Source organism: Neovison vison, chromosome 7, assembly GCF_020171115.1.
Source record: "Neovison vison isolate M4711 chromosome 7, ASM_NN_V1, whole genome shotgun sequence".
Classification (NCBI taxonomy): Eukaryota; Metazoa; Chordata; class Mammalia; order Carnivora; family Mustelidae; genus Neogale; species Neogale vison.
In genome coordinates this window covers 124,600,511-124,625,612 of record NC_058097.1, presented here as the reverse complement: position 1 = coordinate 124,625,612, position 25,102 = coordinate 124,600,511, and the positions used below count along the sequence as shown (strand labels likewise).

The window sequence follows — 25,102 nt, the reverse complement described above, 5'->3', positions numbered from 1 at the left end:
TGCTCCAGCTCAGGACCCTGAGATCATGACCTGAGCCAAAGGCAGAGGCTTAACCCACTGTGCCATCCAGGTGCCTCTAAAATACACATTTTTAACTTAAAAAGACTTAGTTACTGGGGTGCCTGGGTGGTTCAGTCAGTTAAGCATCAGACTCTGGATTTCAGCTTAGGTCATGATGTCTGGGTCATTAGATCTAGCCGCATATCAGGCTCAAGCTGAGCATGGTGCCTGCTTGAGATTCTCTTTCTCCCTCTTCCTCAACTCTCCTCTGCCTGCTCACACGTATGTGGGCATTCTCTCTCTCTCTCTTAAAAAAAAAATTACGTTTTCACTTCATTTTCAATAGAATTGCAATACATCTGCCTTTGACATAAGCAACTATAACTCTACAAGCTCCCATGGGAGTTCTTTAGCATTGAGGCATTCAATACTCAGACATCAAAACCAGAAACCGCCAGCATTTGTTAACAAAAGCCTAGGAAAGGAACATATGACTCATTTAAGAAATCTCTGACCAGTGACCAAAAAGCAACTGCAATTTTTATTGTAAAGAGTCACGAGCAATTTAGGGATTTTGCAAGGACAAATTTTTTTTGTAAAATACTTGCCTTACGTGCTAGCAGTGTTTCATGTCATGGGTTCTTCCACCTATCTTACTATTTGTAGTAGCTACCTAGTGCTTTATTGAATCGGTTTGTGTTAATTTATTAAATCTTCTGATGAAGACTTAGTTTGTCATATGTCACTACATCTTTATGTTATATATGTTACTGGCTTATTTTTAACTATATCTGTGTTCATCTCTCCTTCATAAAAAAAATTATGTGTGTGTGTGTGTAACATTAAGTGGCTTTCCAGAAAATATTGTTTGATTAGGTGACATTTTAAAGTGTTGTTTATATTAAGATAAGCATTGTGAATTTTGCACACTCACCCTGTCAAATCTCTGTAAGTCTACTCATCAGTAATAGCACTTAGAATTAGGAATAGGTCTTGTGAACAGATCATCCTCTGGATGATAAGGAAGAAATGGCTTTCAGGATGCTGAGTGCCATTATCTTACTCCCCCATGCAATAAGAAGCAAGATTTTCAAAATTCTTTCCAAAAGATATTAGGATCTTCTGAAGAGAGACTCAATAGGTGAGTGTTATTTTCACATCTTCTTCAATATACCAAGTCAGTAAAAGAGGAAGCATTAGCACCTAGAGAGAAAACTTCACTGTCACAGATGTCTACATTAAATCATCAAACCTCTCTGCTGAGTTAACACCTGTAGTTACAGATCTCAGCAGAAGAAAATTATACCTGTCTAGTCATATGCACAGATAATTGAGAAGTCATGATAGATAATATTTTGTGCTATGTATCTTTGACACATTTAACAATATCCCATTTATATAGTGATATAATTATTCTACATGCCTCCCCCTTGCTATCCAATCCAATCCAATAAAATACCATAGAGAGACTATTCATGTCTGAATTTTAACAAAAATAGTTTGGTTGCATTTAGAGTATAATTTTACAAATTATATCATTGTAAGGATTATTATATCTTAGTGATTTCTGTGACTGAAAATTGTTACCTTATGCATCTCCAAATGATTCAAAGCAGTAAGACTTAATATTAGAGGAAATTTTTGCTGTTAGGAGATTTGATTTTTTGAAAAACCTTTACATATTTTTTGAGAAATGGTTCTGGAACTCTCAATTACATCAAACATCAGATTATATCAGATCAAATTATACCAAATTATATTAGATTAAATGATCATAATTAATTGGAAGATTTATAGGAAAAACTACATTCTTTCTATTTAAGATTACCATGTTCTAGTTCTTAGAAATCTTCCTAACTTGGTATCATCCTCTTCTCCTACACCCACATCACCCACATCCTTGTCAACCAACACACCCATGCACATGCATTCATGTCCATGCATGCACATACACACGCATATACATGGCTCTTTTAAAATATATATATTTTTTATTTACTTGACGGAGAGATAGCACAAGTAGGCAGAGTGGCAGGCAGAGGGAGAGGGAGAAGCAGGCTCTCCACTGAGCGGGAGCCGGACGTGGGGCTTGATCCTAGGACCCTGAAATTATGACCCAAGATGAAGGCAGCTGCTTAACTGACTGAGCCACCCAGGCGCCCCAACATGGCATTTTAGTTTAGAGCCTTGTACTTCCTCAATTCTTCCTTAGACCGTGTTGCACTGGGCTAGTAGTCATTTCTAAATCTGCCTGCTGCAGTCTGTCCTAGCAAACTTCCTGAAAGTATAGACTGAGACATCCCTCATGAACTAGACTCTGGAGGTAGGAGCACAATTTTTCTCTAATTTTTAATTTTCTGATTTTCAGATGTCTGTTTGGGAACTCCAGTATAAATGACCTAGTCTCATTCTGGAAATGTAAGGGAATAAGACCCAGCATCTAGCTCCAACAGGGAAATGAAATAACAATGTTATACTGCTCTTCGAGAGAGCTATAGATAGCAAACACTGCTTGCTGATGCTTCTTTGCAGGTAAAGTACTGAGACCTCAGGAAGGAAGGACAGGGTGCCTTTAGTCTTAAAAGGACTCATTGTGTAGAAAACAGACCCGAGCATATTATCTTTTTTACCATTCATTGATTGAGCAAATACTGAGTTACCAACCATCAAGCATCATTCATGGAGCTTGCATTCTAACTGGAGAGGAGATTATAGAATTATCAATAGTAACAAGAGAATACCAGATACTAACACCATATAGACTTAAAACAGGTGAGTATGATAGTTTCCTGGGCAACTATTTTACAGCATGTGGTCAGGAAGACCTAACCTTTAACAAAGCTTAGGAAACTTAAGATGAACTAGGTGAAATTTAAGATGAATTTAACTAAGCACTAGAAGTGCATAGCCATGTGAAGATCAAGAGGAAAACATCTTGGGGTGCCTGGGTGGCTTATTTGGTTAAGCATCTGCCTTCAACTCATCTGCCTTCATCCCAGGACCCTAGGATCACATTGGCCTCTCTGCTCAGCAGGGAGCCTGCTTCTCCCTCCTCTGCCTGCCACTCTGCCTACCTGTGCTCTCTCACTCTCTCTGTCAATTAAATAAAATCTTAAAAAAAAAAAGAAAGAAAAATCTCAGGACAAAGCCCTGATAGTCCTGAGGTAGGGAAAAGTTTGGCATGTTTGAGGAGGTAAAAGGAGGTCAGTGTGATTGGAGTATAGTAGGTGAGCAGAGGCAGGTACAGAAGCGGAGATACTGACTGGTACCTGATTATGCATACATAGTGTAAAGGCTAGAATTAGAGACCAGTTGAAGGGTTCTTTTCAAGAAAATAAGGCAGTCATGACATGATCATCAGAACCTATTTCAAACTGCCTCCTGGCTGCTCTGTATAGAATGGATTGTAAGGAGACAAAATAGGAAGCCTAGAGGATTTAGAAATCTAGCAAGCCATTTAGTGAGTGACACCAGAAATTATTTTAGCTTTGACTGTGGTTGTGATGGAGATGGTGAGAAAGGATAACTTGCCCATTGTATTGCCAAGGTAATTGGATGTTGAAGATTAAAGGTGACTTGACTGGTGATTTGATGAGCAGCCTCAGTTGATGGCTTTTAGTGTAGACTCAAATATTTTAAAATAGATCTCATATAAAACTCTGAAATTCTGGCTTCTCTTAAGAAACTATACTATCTGGTTGCATTGAGTCTGAATTCTCATATGAGTGTTGGCTTCTTACTTTAGGAGGTGGATATAGACTCTGATTTGCAAAGCTTTCCTCTGTCCTCAAAATCTTCCTGACAATGAGGCTATTGTTGGTTGCCATCTATCATCAATTTATCCTATCATTTTTCTTGTATCATGCCCACTTAGTTTACTTAATATACTATGTAGGCCTTTAATTTTGGGGTCTCACCTCTGATAGTCTGAAAAGGAAGTAGAAAAGAAAAAAGGCTTTAGGGTACCTATGAATTTCTATATAGGTGTAAACATGGTCTGTTTGCCAGGATACTATTAAATAGTAGTATTCTTTAAAACCAATTTGTGCTATTTTAAGCCAAGTTAATTACCCTTGGGGACATTTCCTGAAAACACAAGAAGGGTTTTTGGTGTGCTCTCATTGTTTGATTTCTTGATCTGGTTATACCAGTATATTCAGTTTGTGAAAAATGCTCTTATGCACACTTATATGTGTATTTTATGTGTATCATACTCTTAGCACTAAAAACTAATGCAATTTTTTAAGAATAATTTAAGTATAAATGTACTTGAGTTAAGTGTTGTGGGTTTTATAAATTGCTTTTTGCTCTTTCAGCCAAGCCAAAGCCATGTACTCTTGTAAAGCAGAACACAGCCACGAGCTTTCCTTTCCACAGGGGGCAATATTTTCTAATGGTAAGTATACCGATTCCCTTCACTTTAGTTCACTATCATGGATTGGGAAGATAAGGAATATGCAGGGGAAAAAAGTGAAAATAGAAGCCAGCAGACTCAGAATCTAGCCCAGGCTGCCTCTCATAACCTGTACAAATGAGTGCATCAAATTTCTCTGCAGCTCCATTTCTTCTTGTGTATTCTAGAGAGGCAGAGGGAAGAAGTGATGGGGGAAATGGGAAAGATAGAAGGATGGGAGGGATTGGGGAGGAGGAGAGATTGGTTAATGAATGCAAAGGACATTTCCAGTCTTAAAGAGGTGGTGACATTGTTTTGACAACTTGAGTATATACATGCAATCTAATGTGGATTTTTACCCATTTATGTATATACTTATTCGAGGCTAATCTTGATTGAATGACATTTACTTTTTTTAAAAATTTTTTATCAGTGTACCCATCAGTGGAACCAGGATGGTTGAAAGCAACTTATGAAGGCAAAACAGGACTAGTTCCAGAAAATTATGTTGTCTTCCTCTAATACTGTTTAGTGGATGGCAGTATCTTCATGGTATCCATGGTAACAATAATAAGTGCTATGATTTTATCTGACACAGATATGGCAATCAGCCCACTAAATGAAAAGTAAATTTCTATCAGGTTTGTACACCGGCAGACTATGTAGCCCCCTATAAATGGAAAAGAAAAAAAAAATGCTTAAATTGCTTGCTATGCCGTTTTTTTTAAAATCTTGACTTTTTTAAAAAATCTTTCTCCCCCTGTTTTTTTCTAATAAGTAACTCTGCAAATTATCTCTTCCATGACAATTGTAGAATCTCAAATACTGTGTTAAGTACTATATCCCAGAACTTTGGAAACTAGAAATTTGCTATAAGGATTTTTAGATATGTCCTTTACTGCCTGGCATTCTCTGAGGTACCTTGAAATCATTACTTAAAAATGTAATTTAAATTGTTCATTTATTATTTTTTCTTAAGAATTTACCTCTTTTATGTATGATTGTTTTGCTGGTCCTAAACATTTCAAGGAATAGGTGTTTTTTTTAACAGAAGTTTATTTTTATTTGTTTACCAAGTAGATGATATTCAAAAAGAATAATGTATATGATGTCTATAAATGAAACCCAGTTAAGTCATACACTGATTTCAATATAAACACTCCATTCAGCATTCCAGACACCTTCTATGGGCATAGCAGGGATTAGCAAACTATTTCTGTCAAGGTCTTATAGTAAATATTTGGGAGTTTTGCAGACCTTGAAGGTCTTCCCCACAATGCTCAACCCTGCTATTGTAGCAGAAAGCACCATAGACAATGAGTAAGCAAATGAACATGTCTTAGTGCCAATACAACTTTACTTATGGACCCTAAAATTTGAAAATCAAAATTCTTATGTGTCCTGCATGTCATCCTTCTTAACTTCTTAAAATCCATTTAAAAATAGAAATATTTTAGCTGATGAGCCATACAAAACTGATGGCAAGCCAGATTTGACTCACGGGTCATGGTTTGCTGACACCTGGTTAAGTAAGAGGTTTTGTAAAACTATCTTTATAATTTGGGGATTTTATGAAATTGTATTACATTAACATATAAATAAAAACATAACATACAATTTTACTACATTAACATGATAAGTCATGCACATATCATCTACTAGGGGCATTATAGTGGCATCACAAAATACAACTACGATAATAGGAAAACAGTGTAAAAAGTGCAGTTTTAAGGCATGCAGCCTGAATGCTAATGGTAACACTGTAAAGTGTCAATGTATTTTATTGTTATCTCATTTTAATTTTGGCTTTTGAGAAATTCTTGTACAAATGATAAAGATGTTTTTTAAAGACACTAGTCGAGAAGCTATGCCTTTTAATTCTATGCTTGATTGCAATAGAAACCAAACATAAAGATCCAGGATTCTTAAATTATGTTGAGCCACAGAATTTAAAATTATTTTATCATCTTTGGCAGGAATAAAAGCTGTACATGATTTTCTTTTATGCCTTCAATTTATAGCATTTATTAAGAATTTACTGAATTTATAGAACATAGTAATAGGTATTTACTACCCATTTAAATATAACACCAATATCTGGTCATGTATCAAACATTATTTCCATTATTTCTATTTTAATTATTCTAAAATATTATTTCTATAAATATCTCTGTATTTCTATAAATATCTCCATATTATATCTATAAATATGTGGCCTTTTTTCTCAAGATTCCAAAAAGCTGGTTACTCACCATAGCCTGCCACAGCACTGGTTCACTGGGCCATGATATTTTACTTGTTACTTCGGAGTTCTCCACTGTACAGACACTCAGGTATTGACTGCATAAAACTCTTTTTATGTGATAATATAATCTGTAGTATCAATTTCTTCTACTTTAAATGAACGTTTCTAGAGTTAACAGGTTAAATTATATGTGCACACATATATACACAACCATGCCTTGGAGCATTTATGCTTTTAAAAATTAAAAATGGAATACTAGATTAGAACCTAAAAATAATAACATTAGGCAGAATCACAACCAGAAACAAGTATCAGTGCATTGAAATAAAGGAATGAAAAATATTTAATGTTGTAAAAATTAGTAATATAATGAAAAAAATCTGATAAATGTTTATTTTTTACCTCCTGTATTGATCTTTGTATACTTATAATCAGGTGTTGCTAGAGCTTTTTGGTCTCTAGATCCTTGGTGGTCCTTACTAGTAATAATAGCATTGCTGACACCCTAACCACCCTCTGCTGGAACAGAAGGTAGTTTTTCCAATGTACCAATCCCTTAGTTTCTATGACACTCTCAGTTTAAACACCCTTGCCATCATCTGGCATCCTACTAGATTAAAACTTCTTAATGGCAAATTGATTTTCTTTCAAAGACCAACTTGACTCCAAAGAAAGATTCAGAATTCTACTTCACTTGCTGCTGTATAGAGAAATCTCAGCTTTTATTTTAGTTTAACACAGACCAGAGTGTTCCTTCCTCTGAGTTGTCTGAGAGCTATTTCCACTGATGATCAGTAAGGAATTAAAGGTTTTGCTGTATAAGACGTGGATGAGAAGCCCAGCTCTCCTTTCTCATAGTGAGGCATTTATTGTGGCATTACTTACTATGGTCCCTTTTTTGAAATAGAAGTATGAGTGCTTGTTCAAATTGTACTTTTTGCAGTTTATGGGTATGGTCCTTTTTCCTTCCTATTGATTACATTTATAAGTTATGGCCATATACTGCAGACAGACTAAAGCTGCTTTTCCTTAAAAATAAGTTTCCTACAGATGAGGCGTTTATGAGCATTGAGAAAATCAAGACATGTGCTCTAAATTACATAGAATATTAATTACACAAGAAGGTAATGGCAGTCATTAAAACAGGATCACATTAAAAATTGTAACTGCATTTCAATAATGAAACCTTGGCTTTTCAGAAACAGTATGAAGATGTATGTTAGAATTACCACATCCACACTTTCAGAATGCACAATGTGGACACGCTAAACACTACTTATGTTATAATCAGTATGAGAAAGAGATTGAAATCTAAGTTAATCATTTTGGGTCTCTATGAAAATATCTCCAAGTACAAAACATTTATGTATTTAACAGGTGACTTTTTTTGTTATGCCATAACTCTACCAAGCTCATGGAAACTGTCAGTTAACTGAAAAATTTCTTATGTGTAAATGTATGAAAAGTAAAGTAATCTTTGTATTCCTGTGAAGTCCATGAAGTATGAAGAAATGCCCTTCCTTCTTGTTGGATTTGAGTGGTTTTTGTACTCATGTTGGTTCTCTGTGCTTTGTAATGTAGATGAGTGCAACCAAGTTTCTCAAGAGTGGCTTCTTGGCTAGCTCTTTTAGGGATGGTGGAGGGAAAAAAATGTACTTTATAATCTCAAATTATGCAAGTTCCCAAGTAGGAAAAATAAAGATACATAATAACTTTTATTATTCTTATTCTATGATAATTGGTTTTAATATTGCAACATGCCTTTTAAAAATCCACCAGGTTGAAAAAAAAAAAAATCATCTAGGTTGTAAGGGAAAAAAAAGTCTTGCACCATAATCCTGCGATGATAACTTCATTCACCTCATTACACCCAGTTTCGTTCTTCAGGTCTGTGCCTGTTTCTGATATTAGAAAGGGCATCATTCCTATGGATTCTGGTGTAGAAGAGCCCTTCAGAGCCTTCTTTCAAACAACTATATTTGTAGTATACCCCTCAATTATATATTCAGGATGCCTTAATTAGCATTTAGAGCTCCAATTTGAATTCTACTTTATTGACTTATAAGTCAATAAGACCATTTACAGTCAGATTTTGTTCTTTGTAACAAGACCTTTGTAATTTGCAGCTGTTACTATATATGACTTAATAACATCACTGAGTAGGACCCCCAAATCATATCTTCTGGTAAAGAAAAGAAAAAGAGACTTTACTGTTGTCCAGAAGTTATTTTGCACTTGACTAAAGGTTTCCCATTATGGAAAAAATTGCTATTTACTTTTGGTTCCTATCTTTCTTGGTTACCTTTCAAAATTAAAAAAAAAAAAAAAATTTACAAATGAAGTTAACCTTTCCGAATACTCTATGTCCCAGCTGTCTCCTGTTGAGCTACAGACTTAACTGCCAAGTATTTATCAACTAGACTGAGTGGATACATTCACTGTATCCATGTATTGTCCCCCAAATCTCCCTGCAAATGTGCAAGTTCTACTTGATAGTAATCTTTGATGAACTCTGGCTTTAAGTTACATGTACTTTTAAAAGATCAGATTAATAAATAAGATTTTTTCATTTTTTATGGCAGCTGCATCCACTGTTTTAAGTCAGGAATTTCAAATAAGAATGTTGATGGCACTTGCAGTGAGCCATTGGCAGAAAACTGATCTGAATGTTCTAGATGAATGTTTAGAAGCTGTTATTAGGGAACCCAGTAGGTCATCACTTCCCTCCCTGACCCTTGAGAGAGATGCCAGGTTCAGAGGTTGAACATTTCTTAGTGTTTTGGGGAGAAATAGAGTGTGTGCTTACTGAGGAGTCCCAAAAGGCAGGGATCATTTATAGTTATTATAAGCATTAATAACTATCATCCAATATGTTCATGTATAGGGCCATGTTAGGAATTTAAGTGGGAGGAAAAGGTGCTGACACCACCTAATTACATGACCACTTTCCCCCCTTTGTACCATCTGCCATCTCTCAGCAGTGTTTCCTTTGGTCTTTACCCTTCCGGGGTTGAGAGAAGGCTAACTTTGCCTTAAATCCATTCAGTCTCTTAGATTAAAAGTGTGTATTGTTTTCTATATGGCACCATGTTAGAAGTTTTGTATATGGCTTTGCATCTTCATTTACCTTTTTACAGAGAATGCTAACTATACATGATTTATGCTTAAAGTCTGAGATACCACCACATTGAGGGCTGTGACTTCAGGAAGAGCTAAAACCTTTACAAATAAATAAGGAATTTGGCAGGGAAGATGACGTTTTTAAGAAATTTAGAATCCTATTTATATACTGTTAAAATTTGAAGTATTATAGTTTATATTAAAATTGAATATTCATATATATATTTCAGTACTAGGAATTTTTGTGTAACCACTAACATGACAGATTAATAAATATGATGAAAATGATTGTCAGTAAATTATCATATTGAATTGTTTGCGGTGTTTCTGTATTTGTCTTCATTTTGTGTATATATCACACATTTGTACAAAAATATGTGAATAACCTCATGTTATTCCTAATTTCAATTGCCACAGTATCTTTAATGTATGTTGACACTGTATTTTAAATTACTTAAAAAATAAACTATGTAAGCACATTTTAATTTAGTCTTTGTTCTTCAAAGGCCACTGTGTTGGAGGATAACTGTCTTGGATTCATATGGGGAAAAAACAAAGTTTCAAGTACTATGAATGGTCATTTTGAGTGTGGCTGAGTGGAAAATCATAGAATTAATAACATTTTCCTGATAATTGGACCTTTCCTGAGAAATCAGCATTATGACAGATCAGGAAAATATTAGTGTTGGCACCTATTAATGATGCAGGTGTCTGAGAGAGATGTAAATAAGCCACAAACAAAATATCAAATATAACAGGTACCCAGGCTGACCTGAAAATGTGATTGCAAAAATTTACAAATGTGTTATGGAAGAAGTATCAGCATGAAAAATACATTCTTAGATTTTTACTAGTTTTGTGACCCTTTTGATCACTATTTGATTTCTACTAAAATTTTGTTTTCCTGATCAGAAAAAATAGAATCATATATTTATTTTGTGCTAAGTGGATTGTTGGAGAGCAGTAATTACCTTGCAGAAACTAAGCCTGATGTATTAATAATAGGGCCACTGAATATACAACCTGATTTGCTCAGCTGGATTGTAACTTTCCTCAGTATTAGAAGAAGCAATAAATTCATGACATAAGACTTTTGAGATAAGAAGACTAATATGAATAAATTCCAGTATGAGTAAGCAGGAAAGGACTGATAGGATAAGTATTAGAAATCATCATGCTTCAGCTACTGTTTGAGAATGTTGGGTTGGAAGGAATCAACCTAGGATGGAATCCCTTATAATAATTGATATTTTAGAAATAATAAAAACTAGCTCCCAATAACCAAAACTAAAATGGTTTGAGCAAAAAATAAGTAATGTATCAGATGATTAGATTATGACCCAAATTATAAAATATCCATGAATCTATACTGATAGAAAAGACAATCAATTTTGTTTATATAAACACATGTAAAATAGGGAAGAGACATATTCTTTGGAGAAGAATTCCAAATAATTGGAATTTTATTATTCTTTGCTGTAGGTCATAGAAGTTAACTTTACCCTATTTGAGGATGGTCTGTTAGACTTAGTGACTAATTTAAAAAAACAACAGTATAGAAAGCTATTGTAACTTGACAGAGAAGCCTGTCAGATACTATCCTAACCAAGTGATTAAAGTTAGCATCATCAGTAATACCATGTGGTTTTCTTGTAATCCATAATATGATGTGATGAGAAAAGCCTATCACCTCTGAGCTTTTCTTTTCCCAAACCCGTATCTCCAGTTTAATCGTAAGAAAAACACCAGACACATGTGGATGGGGGCCATTCTAAATGATAGATACTAAGTCAGGACTTCTCCAGACTGTCAAGTTATGAAAAAGAAGAGACTGTCACAGATAAAAGGAGACTTGAGAGACCAGACACCTGAATGAAATGGGAATCCCGGGATTAGATCCTGGAAAGAAAGAAGACACCAAAGGAAAAACTGATGATATCCAAATAAAGTATAAAGTTTAGTTAATAATGAAAAAAAATTAAAATGGTCACAAAATTAGCCACAAGATTGTGACATGAACTGGGACTACCTTATCTCCTTTTTGAAATTTAAGTTGCTTTTATTCAAGACTTATACTTTCATATTTTTTCCACTAAATTGGGATCTGTGAACAGGACCTATCACTAGTCATTAAAGGTCTCAAGGAATACACCTGAGCTTAGTATACATCAGGTTTGGACCCTTTCACTAAATGAATAAATTCACTAGCAAAGGAACAATCGCTGTAAACTGTTTCAGGATTTAGATAATACAGTTGCAGTCTTGGTCTGTTTTCTGTGTCTTCCTTTTCTTTTCTTTTTTTTTTTTTTCTTATGTATAGAAGAAAGCCATTTTTTAACGAACGTTTTTACATTTTGTTTTTATCACCCAGTTACCTCATCCCCAACCCCCTCCATTTTGTAACCTTGATTGGTTCCTGGAGTCCAGGGTCTCTCATGGGTTGTCTCCAACTCTGATTTCTTCCCAGTTTTCCCTCCCTTCCCCTTTGGTCCTCCATGCTATTATGTTCCACATGTGATAATTGTCTTTGTTTGACTTATTTCACTTAGCATAATCTCCTCCAGTTCCATATATGTTGATGTAAATCGTGGGTAGTCATCCTTCCTTGATGGTTGAGGAATATTCCATTGTATATATGTACCAAATCTTCTTTATCCATTCATCTATTGAAGGGCATCTCAACTCCTTCCACAATCTGGCTATTGAGGACATTACTGCTGTGAACATTAGGGTGCATGTGCCCCTTCTTTTCACTATTTCCATATCTTGGGGTAAATACCTAGTAATAGAATTGCTGGGTTGTAGGATACCTCTATTTTTGAGGTCTTGAGGAAAGTCCATATTGTTTCCCAGATTGGCTGTACCAGCTTTCATTCCCACCAAAAATATAAGAGGGTTACCCTTTCTCCACATCCTCACCAACACTTATTGTTCCTGTCTTGTTAATTTTCATTATTCTAACTGGTCTAAGGTGGTAGCTATTGTGGTTTTGATTTCCAACTGATGGCTGGTGATGTTGGGACATTTTTTCATGTGTCTACTACCCATTTGTATTTCTTCTTTGGGAAGTGACTGTTCATTTATTTGACTGGATTTATTTATTGACTGGATTATGTGTTTTTTGGTTGTTGAGTTTGAGAAGTTCCTTATAGCTTTTGTAAACCAGCCCTTTATCTGTAATGTCATAGGCAAATATCTTTTTATACTTATAAGTCTTAACACTTATTATCAAGTATTCTAAAAAGAGAACTCAAGAAACAGCTTTCCATTGTAGGGAGTGGTCAAATGGATTTGGATGACTGACCATTTGTCAGAATTTTGTGGAGAAAATAGAAAAATTCAATGAGTATTTGAACCAGTCTCAAAAGGCAATTATTGTGTACCAAGACTTGTGCAAGTCATTGGAAATCTTGAGTAAATTAGATATTATCCTTTCAAAAGGACCATGGTTTATGGGTAACAGATAAGTAAAAGTCAATAAGAAGTTATATGATGAAATGTTAAAAGAGTAAGTGCAGAGATGGGTCCTATTATGAACCCAGAAAATCACAGAAGTGATGACAAAGAAGATAGGTTGGATATAGAGAAAGACAAGTGTGAATTAATTGTAATTTGGTGGAGCATGTCATCATCCAACCATGTTTTGGCTGAGGTAAGAAGCTAAAAGGAGTGGAGCTCCCTGCAGTAAACTGGGATTCCACATTGCACAGAGGAAGAGGCAAATAGAGGAGTTGGAGACAGGGGAGGAATAAAGTGGGTGATAGGGAAGGGCTGGGATAAGCTCTATTTATTTCTTTGTTTGTTTTTATATATCCTTTTTTTTTTTCAGTATTCCAAAATTCATTGTTTGTGCACCACACCCAGTGCTCCATGCAATATGTGCCCTCCTTAATACCCACCACCAGGTTCACCGAACCCCCCCAGGCACTCCCCTCCAACACACTCAGTTTGTTTCTGAGTCCAGTCTCTCATGGTTCACCTCCCCCTCTGATTTCCCCCAACTCTCTTCTCCTCTCCATCTCTCCATGTTATTCCTTATGTTCCACAAGTAAGTGAAACCATCCTATAATTGACTCTCTGGGCTTGACTTCTTTCACTCAGCATAATCTCCTTTTGTCTCATCCATGTTGATAGAAAAGTTGGGTATTCATCCTTTCTGATGGAGGCATAATATTCCATTGTATATATGGACCATATCTTCTTTATCCATTCGTCAGTTGAAGGACATCTTGGTTCTTTCCACAGTTTGACAACTGTGGCCATTGCTGCAATGAACATTGGGGTGCAGATGGCCCTTCTGTTCACTACATCTGTATCTTTGGGGTAAATACCCAGCAGTGTAATTTCAGAGTCCTAAGGAAGCTCTATTTTTAATTTCTTAAGGAATCTCCACACTGTTTTCCAAATTGGCTACACCAGCTTGTTTTCCCATCAATAGCATAAGAGGGTTCCCGTTTCTCCACATCCTCTCCAACACTTGTTGTTTACTTTCTTATTAATTTTTGACCATTTCAACTGGTTCAAGGTGGTATCTCAATGTGGTTTTGATTTTAATCTCCCTGATGGCTAATGATGATGAACATTTTTTTCATGTGTCTGTTAGTGATTTGTATGTCTTCGTTGGAGAAGTGTCTTTATGTCTAATGCCCATTTTTTGACGTGCTTATCTGTTTTGTGTGTGTTGAGAAGTTTAAGGAGTTCTTTATAGATCCTGGATATCAGTCCTTTGTCTGTAGTGTCATTTGCAAGTATCTTCTCCCATTCTGTGGGTTGCCTCTTTGTTTTGTTGACTGTCTCCTTTACTGTGCAGAAGCTTTTGATCTTGATGAAGTCCCAAAAGTCATTTTTGCTTTTGTTTCCTTTGCCTTTGGAGATATGTCTTGAAAGAACTTACTGTGGCCAATGTGAAGAGGTTACTGCCTATGTTCTCGTCTAGGATTTTGATAGATTCCTGCCTCATGTTGAGGTCTTTTATCCATTTCAAGTTTATGTTTGTGTATGGTGTAAGAGAATGGTCAAGTTTCATTCTTCTACACAGAGCTATCTGATTTTCCCAGCACCATTTATTGAAGAGACTATCTTTTTTCCACTGTATATTTTTTCCTGTTTTATGTCTTCATCCTTTCAACTAACATAATGCCAAGCACTGTTTTAGTTTCTCAGCTTTCAAAAAAGAATTACACATGGTCTTTGTTTTAAGGAGTTCATATTTCAATGAAGGAGACAGACATGAATGAAGGTAAGTGTGGTAGAGGCACAAAGTATGAGAAGAACACACAATAACCCTAAAACTTAGAGGGGAAAGTAAGGCAGAGATGATCAGAGGAGGTTTTATATGCAGAAGGAAATATCCTAAGTAAATCCTAAAGGATAGAACATCACAGAATGAAGTTTCTGATGGATTAGATCTAGTTCTAAGAGGCTGCAAAATTGGGTGCTTGCACGGGTTCATTGATGTGATTGCAGTAGTACAGAATGAGGTTAAAGAAAAAAAAGTCTAAAAAACAGAATTGATTGCATGAAGACCAATCTGAGGAGGTAGGGAGGGTTAAGGGAGGAGAATAATGTACTCAGATTTACCATTAGGAAGACTGAAATGGAAGGATAAATTCAAATGAATGTTCAGTCAGGCACTGCAAGAATGGGGCTAGAGAGACAATGTTTCATAAACCCTAGAAAAAATGAACAAGGCCAGAACAAGGAAATGACTCATTTGAGAGGTCAGAGTGACATGACATGACCATTCTGAATGAGTAATTTAGAGGATTCATATGGGCTCAGATGTCTGTAGGTTGCTGAGGAAGGAATCAGCAATAAAGACAGTGAGCAGAGTTATCAAGACTGAAAAAGGCTGCCAAAATTACTGGGTAGAGTGAGTAACTGGAATTGATTAGTAAATTTGGTGATGTGGACTCACTTGGCCTAAGCTATTCCTCTTTTTGGGAGCATTACAGGCACCAATCAAGACTTGGATATTGATTACTTAATTCTTCCTATAAAATCCAGGGGCTTCAACTTGAATTTCAAGGATGGATGTAGGTGGTGGGGATGGGAGGTGTGAATTCTCTAGGTTGTATAGTAAATGTCTATAAATGAACACTTTTTTTTCCAGGAGGAGGAGCATAGATACGATGATTCAAAAATTCCAACTCCACATTGACTTACCTCCTCTGCAAAACAACGAGTACCAAATGGCTGTTTGTGTACAAAGTAGCTAAAAGAAAACCCCTTAGTAAGTAGAACAGGTTAAAATTAAAGTAAAGATTGTTAAATCTGAATGGTGACTAATTTTTTTTTTTAAGATTTTATTTATTTATTTGACAGAGAGAGATCACAAGTAGGCGGAGAGGCAGGCAGAGAGGGAGGAAAGCAGGCTCCCCACTGAGCAGAGAGCCCGACACGGGGCTCCATCTCAGGACCCTGAGATCATGACCTGAGCCGGAGGCAGCAGCTTGACCCACTGAGCCACCCAGGCACCCCTGAATGGTGACTATAAAGAGCCTCACATGGAACTCTAAGAAATATAGAGATAGCACATGGTGGAAGCATCTGCTACCTATAGGATAACAGGAGAGTTCAAGGGAACTAAAAACTAAGAAAAACCCACTTGAAGGTGAGATACAGACCTTATTATAAATGGTATGGCTATCACAGGACACACAAGAGTCCAGTTGTTAGAAACTTGCTAGTGAGTGAGGGCTGGAGCTGAACTACAGGAAACTACTTGTGGCAGAAAAGCTAGCTGGGGGGTGGGGGTTGGGGCACCTGGGTGGCTCAGTGGGTTAAAGCCTCTGCCTTTGGCTTAGGTCATGATCCCAGGATCCTGGGATTGAGCTCCACATTGGGCTCTCTGATCAGCGGGGAGCCTGCTTCTCACTCTCTCTTTGCCTGCCTCTCTGCTTACTTGTGATCTCGGTCTGTCAAATAAATAAATAAAATCCTAAAAAAAAAAGAAAAGAAAATAAAAGTTAGCTGGGTAGTGCAAGCTGGTGAGGAAGGACCATAGAGATGAATGCCACTGGGCTGCCCCTACCTGATCTGCTTAGTGTCCCTCTTCCTCTCAACTGACAAAGTCTAATGTTGTACCAAGTGGCAAGGGAGAAATGTTTTCGAGCTCTACCCTCAGTGGCATAAAGCAGGGACAATCTCTTTGGAACTGAAGGCAATGAAGTGGTAACTAACACACTTGTAAACACTGTTTGCTTCAGACCAACAGCAAAATGTTGGAGTCTTTTTCTATTTAATTAGAAAACAGATAAGATTTCTCTCTTAATGATTAATCAACACTGTGTGGGAAGTTTTTGCAAATTTGGTAAGATGAAATAATTGGTTTATTTCTTGTATAAAAGCAGAGAAAAAGATATTTTTTTATTTTCAGAAAATATGATTATGTACCTAGAAAACCAAGAGACTCTGCCATAAAACGGACAAAATATTAGAATGGATAAGAGAATTTGGTAAGGTGTATGACTATAAATTAATATATGGAAATTAAGAGATCTTTTCTTCTGTCTTGGTAATAATCAATAAATCACATTTATGACAGCAAAAAAGAATGAAATCTATAGAAATACATATATCAAGAAAGTTAGGGAATTATGAACTACTTATGAAAAGATGTAAAATAAAACCCTTCTAGGATGGTAAGAATTAATACTTAAAAATGCCAACATACCATATATTAATTCTAGTTTTAATGGAAATTAGACAAGATTCCATTTCTTTTCTTTTTTTTAGAAATAGACAAATGATTTGAGGTTCATATAAAAAACAAAAGTGTTCAAGAAAAAAAAAAAGGGCCAAGGCTTTTTTGACAGAAAATAATGAGGGCATTTATGCTATGTTATTAATATAACTGTAAGTTAAATTAAAACACTACAGCATTATCATTGGATTAAGCAAGTATTTAGTTTAAAAAAAGCCAAAAAAGCATATTTAAGCATATGGAGAAACAATGTATGATAAAATTTAATAAGTTAGGTTGATTTAATAATTTGCTGTCAAAAGAGAAGGAAACAAAATTAGAACTCCTTCACACTTTATACAAAATAGATTGATAGAAGAATTTATAAAATCCTTGCATTTAAGTCAAAAAAATTAGAAGAAATATCAGGAGTTTGTGTAGGGGAGACCATCTTAAAGCAAGAAACCATAAAATCTCAAAGGAAAGAACAATCTTAATGACATAAAATTTTTAAATTTTATACAGTAAGAACACATCGTAAAGTTGAAAGATGTCTTTTAGACTGGAAAAAATATTTGTAACACAAGAGACAGGGTGATATCCTTAATATACAAAACCACTCTTATGAATTAACTGGTGGAATATAATATGGAAATAGGATCAAGGGACCCCGTAAGGCAATTTAAAGAAGAGGAAATGAACATAAGTGCTTGCAAAGATGTCCGGCCTCATTATTTTAAAAAATGCAGATTAAAATGACAATAAGATACCATTTTCCACTGGATGACTGGCAGAACTATGGAGATCACATCTGGTTTTACTGAGGTTGCAGGATAATGGGAACTCTTACCTGTGAATTGTCTGTGAATTACTCCAACAATTTGATTGAAAATATTTAACAAAATTTGATAAACAAAATTAAATACACATATACTATGACCCCAGTAACAGATTACTCCAGTAATCCAGTTTTGGGAAATGTGTAATACAAAAATATAAAAACATGTGTTCAAGGATGTTTTACATGGTTTTTCAAAGTTTCATCTGCTTACAAACAGTGGGTGCAAAAAGACACAATGTTCTTAATTTCCAAAACTAACTTTAGATTCCAACCTAAAGACTCCAGCTTGCTTTCTGGGAGATGATTTGATTTAGGTGCTTCCAGATAAATTCATTCAATAAGCAATTTTTTAGAAATATTAAGTATAATTTCAGAATCTGTAGTCTTCAAAGATGAGATTTTAGTTGAGCTTTGAGGGAAGAGAGGAGCATGACCAATATAAGAGATACTCATCTGAGTGTGTGTGTATGTGTGTGTGTGTATGAAAATGTTGGTTGAGTAAACGAGAGGCGCAGCCCAATGGTACAGCAAAAATAATATTGAACTGAAGGTGAAATTGGAACTAAAATTATCCCAAATGGCCAAGATAAATTAATTTCCCCTCCTCAAATGGCTTTGAACATCTACCCCCTTATGTTTATTGCTGTGGTGATTATTACTTTTCTGAATATATTATTGCAGAAATCAAGAAGATTAGCCCCTGCCTACTGAGATATGCATAATGTCCCGAGGGAATGTGATGTCTTCCAGGAATTTGATGTTCTTTAATGATGTTCTAAATGATGATTTAATTTTTCTAAGTGGATGGTGTCCTATTTTCATCCTGCTTGAGCCTAAGAAAGAGAAGGTAAGTTTTTATTTAGAAGTCCCTAAACTTACATTGTGTTTTAATTTTTACAAGTTAAACTTTATATGAATTCGGTTTTAAAATTCTCTAAATTTTGCAAAATAGGAAATATAATCATCTCATTTTATTATAAGTATAGTATTTAAGACTTATAGAGGTTTAATGATTGTTCTTGTTAGAGCTAGGACTCGCACTAAGAATTTTCAAACCAACTTCCATGCTCTTTTCCCTAAACCCGTGTTTCCCACTTTCAGGTGTCATGTATGCCCAACTATAACCTTAATCTTACTTACTTAAGAAAACCAACTCAGGGCACCTGGGTGGCTCAGTGGGTTAAGCCTCTGTCTTCGGCTCAGGTCAGGATCTCAGCATCCTGGGCTCAATCCCAGGATGCTCAGCATCTGCTCAGCAGGGAGCCGCTTCCCCCCACCACCCTGCCTGCCTCTCTGCCTACTTATGATCTCTGTCTGTCAAATAAATAAATAAAATCTTAAAAAAATTTTAAAAAATCAACTCAAATCTAGGACTATGACTAGGTTTTTTATTTTTAGCCTTATCACAACAGTATTTATGAAATATGGTTTAAGATGATAACCATTTTTTCCTAATATAGATTTTAAACAAATACATAGCTATAAATTCTGTTTAGGTGAGAAATATTGCCTTAAACAAAAAAATGCCCCTTGGAAGTTTTAAAAGAGTTGACTTTATTAGTATTTATAAAACTTGATTAAAGAGTTCTCTAGAGACTCATGGCTCTGGGAAACAAACAGGGTTGCAGAAGGTGAGGTGGGTGTAGGCATGGTATAGCTGGGTGATGGGCACTAAAGAGGGTATGTGATGTGATGAGCACTGGGTGTTATACGCAACTGATAAATCACTGAATAGTACATCTAAAACTAACAATGTATAATATGCTGGCTAACTAAATTTTTAAAAAAAAACTTGATTAATGAAAACAGCAGGGGATTACTTAAGGACCAACTAGTTTCTGTGGCTGGGGATGGACAAGGAAGAATCAAAACTGGAGCTATTAACCCTCCTCCTGAATCTAGTCTGGCTTTATGACTTGCCTTGACTAATAAAATGTGGTAGAAATGCTGTGGCAGCTCTTGGACTATAACAGTTTTGGCAGTTGGGGGGAAGCCAGCTACTATGCTATAAAGCAGTTTGGATTAGTCTAATCAATTATTTGATGCCTTGTGAGGGAAAGATAGAGGTCACATAGAGGAGCACCAAAATATGAAATATGTGAGTGACATCATCCTTGACCTTCTAATACAGCCCAGGCGCTAGGTCTGTGGAATTCCAGAGAACTTCTGTGGGCAGGAGAATGAATCTCCCCAAACTCTGACATAAAATTATGATAAATAACAAATGGGTTTATGCTACTAGATTTTGACATATTTTGTTAAGTAGAGATAGACAATTGAAATAATAATTATGGGACCATAGCTTTGGAAATACCTGAGTTCTGCTTTATAGCTGAGTGCAGTGAAGACTGTTGTTTGTTTCCCATTGTTCTTAATCTTATTCTTTCTCTCACAGCAAAAGAAACCCTAACTTTTAGCTAGGGAAATAGCAGTTGGAAAAGAAAGATTACCTTTCCTAGCCTCTTTGGTGTTATGTGTGGCTATGTGACTAAGTTTCAGTCAACGAAGTAAGAGGATAAATGCATACAACTTCATTGTTGGCTCTTAAAGATAAGAGACAAGTTTTTACTTTCCCCCATTCCTTCATCCTGCTGATTGGAAGATAGGTCATTTTATACCTCTACGCAGATAAGTATACTCTCTAGATTAGATGGAGCCACAAGATGGAAGTCAGGGTCCCTGCATGATTTCATGGAGCAGAACTACCATCCTTATAGACCATCTGGTTATTATATGAAAGAGAAATATCCAGTTTCTTTAAAATCTCTGTTCTCTGTTAGATGTGGCTGAATTTTTATGTTAACTAATTAACTTGGTTTCTGCTGACCTGCAGATCTTGGAAACAGTGATTCTCAGGAGAAGGGATATAAATGCTATGAGCCCAAGAGCTGCCCTAATAGCTTTCCATGAGGCCAAAATCTTCCAACAGAGCAATTTGGAAGTAGGTATGATTAGCTACTTACACTAGCTAGTATAATCCTCACAAGTAAAGAAGAGCTCTGTTCTCTGGCTGAGTATATATATGGCTTTAGGGTATGCTACATTCAGAAAATAGACTCTGGATATTATCCCCTGCCTAGTATCCTGCATTATAATTTCACTGGAAGAGTGCCTGGATTGCATCTGTCCATTAACTATTAGTGGTCCACTAGACTGTGAGCTCTATAAAACCATATTCTATGGGCCCAGGGCAAGTGCTCTGTATAAGTTGCCTATCCAAACTCTGATCTCCCTTCTTCCATAATAGAAATGTGGATTTGAACAACTCTATATAGTTGAAAAAGTCTATTTCTCAGACTCCTTTGCAATATGGAGTTTCTGACATGTTTCTGCCACTGAGATAAGTAGAAGTGATAAGTAGGAAGTTTCTGGGAAATTTTTGTTTTTATAATAAGTGCTACTGCTACCCCCTTCTTCCTTGTGCTTTTCCTTTTACTCTTCCTTCCTGGAAAATGGATGGGAGGCTGGAAGTGGAACAATCATTTTGTGCCCATAAAAATGAAAGCAAGACGGAGCTTAGGACATCATGGAAGATGGATTAACTCCAAATTGCTGTTTTATGAGAACCATCATTTGGTTAAGTGTTGTAGTAGAGTTTCTTTCACAGTCAGTCAAATGAAATATCCTGCCCCCTCATCATTTCATTAAACCAAGCCATTTGCAGAATTAAACAACAGCAATCATGTAGAAAGGACACCCTTAACATACGTGGTGGCTAAGTACTGCTAATTTCATGTGTGTTTTTCAAGGAACCAGAAGCTCTAATGTTTGTGAGATATGACTTAACATTTATATGTATGGTACATAAATATACACATTTAAACCTTTACTGAGTCTGTGTTTCTTCCCATTCATATGTTTAGCGGCTGAAATCACCAATCCAATTACGTATTATAGAGTTGCAGACTTTAGCCTTAATAATGAATGTTTTGTTCATAATGAATTTTGTTTATAATTCCATGAGATACAATGAATTTGCTTAAGAAGTTAATCATTGCAGCAAATAGCTCATAGCAACACAGTTCAACTAGAAATAGTGCATTCCGTACAATATATGCTTCCTTTGTACTCTCCTCCTCTCACTTTCTAGAGGGCTGCTCAACTTCAGATGGACAAGATAGAATTGTAGACAGAAAGGCCAAGGAGAAAATAGAAGGAAAGTGGACTGACAGAGATGAGGGGCTCTGTAGAAGGCCTCTGACCATGGAATGTCATCACCTATGGCCAGATAGAAATGAGCCTTTTGACACTTTTTTGGGTGGCAACATGAATGAGTGTTATGGATGGGTCTTGAAACCCTACATCCTAGACTCCAATCCAATATTGCTGTCTGCAGTTGTGCAGAACATCAATTCCCTCATTATCAAGGAAGAAATATATCTCATTATCTTTACATAACATTTTGACTTGCTAATTGTAAGTGCAAATTATATTTCAATATGTGTGCTTATACTTGTGGACATTTTGTTCTTACAGATTCACTGGCTCACAAGAATTATTGTTTAATGGAAATAGGGCTGGGCTTGGAATCAGAAAACTTGGTGGGAATCCTGGTTAAGCCATAGACCTAGTTGTATAATTTTGTGCATTTTTTTTAAGATTTTATTTATTTATTTGAGAGAGAGAGACGCAGTGAGAGAGGGAACAAAAGCAGAGGGAGTGGGAGAGGGAGAAGCAGGCTTCCTGCCCAACAGGGAGCCGGTTGTGGGGCTGATCCTGGGATCATAACCCGAGCTGAAGGCAGACCCTTAATGACTGAGCCACCCAGGCGCCCCAATTTTGTGCAATTCTTATCTGTAAACCTCAGTTTCCCCATCAGAAAAATTGAGATAATAGTCATCTTACAGTGTGTTATGAAGATTTTTGTTAAGAAGAAAATTGAAGAGATGAAGGATAGAAGCATCAGACAGTAGTGGGGCCGAAACAGTATGGTTTAGCAGGGGTCTCAGGCTAGAATACCTGCTAGTTCATCATTGTAATATAAAGATGTGAAGATGTGAAGTAGGCAAGTAGAGCTGTGATGATTTACACAGTACTGGCCCTGAAGAGCACAGACTTTTGAAGCTCCAAATGATTGTTATTATGTAAAAAATGTAGGCTTAAGTTTTCTGGTTTTTAAAGAGATGCCAGGAATGTGAGTGTTCATGTATAAAACTTATTTTCAAAATGATGGCAAATATTTCAGAAAGTTAAAAGCTTGTTGGACCAAACAACATAACCATAGATGCTACTCATGGGTACTGGTTTGTGATCTTGGAGTTTCAGTGAATTTTAGGGGAGGTCTTCAATTTTTCTTTTCTTCTAGCTGAAGAATAGGTCCTGTTGGCTGAGGAAATTCTTAACAAATATCTGAGGTTCTTGTCTCCAACACAACTTCCTCATTTACCTGACAAGTAAACAGGTTCCACTTTAAAAAAAAAAAAAATCTGGCAGAGTTTTGAGTGTGGGCAGCTGCTAACGAACAGGAGAGCTCAGCCAAATCTAAAGGTGTGGAAAGGAAGTTGCATTATTTCATCTGGAACAATAAGTGGGCAAAGGAAATATTGGCTCTGTGTGCGAAGTAAGGATGATTGAATATGACTAGGAAGTGTTGAAGAACATGAACATTTTTTTTTAAGATTTTATTTATTTATTTGACAGAGAGAGAGATCACAAGCAGGCAGAGAGAGAGAGGAGGAAGCAGGCTCCCTGCTGAGCAGAGAGCACGATGCGGGACTCTATCCCAGGACCCTGAGATCATGACCTGAGCCAAAGGCAGAGGCTTAACCCACTGAGCCACCATGGTGCCCCAAGAACATGAACATTTAAAAGAAGTCATCTAAAATTGGCTCACAGGGGCATCAGAAACAAAACAAAACAACTTTTTTTTTTTTTTTTTTTCCTCCCACTGTCCAGATTCTTTTAGTTGAAATCCTCTGGTATAGCACCAATTGTAGTCAGTATTGTCAGGTCTTTGTGAATACAAAACACTTCACTGAAATCCTGTTGTCTGAACATTTTGGTCCTGATCTCTATTTTTGTTTTAGTTTTTCGAGCATCATCTTGAGGGAGGAGTTTTCTCTGCTGCTGCTTCATCCTAGCAAGAGAAGCCACGAACTATGCTAAGGTAAAATTTGACAAACACTTCTTGAAATATAGGTTAGATCTATTAGAATAAACTATTGGAAATTTCAAATTCCTCATAGTATGGTGTTCTTTATTACAGAGTAGATTGGAACAATTACATGGTGAGGAGTAGCAATTTGAAGGAAAAAAAAGGAGACATCAGACCTGTTGAGTTCTGACTCTGCTCTAAGCCTAATGCAACTTGATCTCTTGGTAATTTCATTCAGATACATAGATTTCTGGGCCACTTCCAATTCAACAGAAGAAACTGTGTGTAAGCTGCTTATTTCTTTCCTTATAAATGATAGGTGAAGAGCTTAATAAGAAAATAAACAAAGATAAAGAAAGTTTCTGTCTCTGGATAAGTATTTTATACTATATATCACTATATTCTATATATCACATTGTATACCCACATATATTATGCATCTATATATCTGTCATATCTATATATTATCTACCTATTACTATATGTTATCTATATATTACTTTATATTAGCTATCTGTATATCTATTATAATTTATATTATACCTTTATATATTATGTATTAATGTATATCTATTATAATTTACATTATCACATATATTTATATATGTATTTTTATATTATATTTATATATTATATTTATTATATATTATGTATCCATTATACATTTACATATTATATACTTATTACATTTCTATCTATAGCTTTATATTTTCATAGAATTCTCC

General features: G+C 35.8%; 1 protein-coding gene and 1 long non-coding RNA gene across 3 annotated transcripts in view; both read left to right on the top strand.

Annotated features, from left to right (window-relative positions):
* The window catches only part of ARHGAP42 (Rho GTPase activating protein 42), a 279,971-nt gene extending 269,728 nt beyond the window's left edge, over positions 1 to 10,243 (top strand). For both annotated transcript variants that reach the window (XM_044258255.1, XM_044258254.1), the window contains 2 exons: positions 4,317 to 4,396; positions 4,827 to 10,243. In XM_044258255.1, the coding sequence (XP_044114190.1) occupies positions 4,317 to 4,396; positions 4,827 to 4,915 (169 nt within the window). In that variant the 3' untranslated portion in view covers positions 4,916 to 10,243. The remainder of the gene's footprint in view (positions 1 to 4,316; positions 4,397 to 4,826) is intronic.
* A 5,339-nt stretch (positions 10,244 to 15,582) lies between these two features.
* On the top strand, positions 15,583 to 24,756 carry LOC122914059. The gene is made up of 4 exons (XR_006385765.1): positions 15,583 to 15,990; positions 18,965 to 19,130; positions 24,310 to 24,389; positions 24,489 to 24,756. It is a non-coding gene; the product is annotated as an uncharacterized LOC122914059 (long non-coding RNA).
* Positions 24,757 to 25,102: the final 346 nt, after the last annotated feature.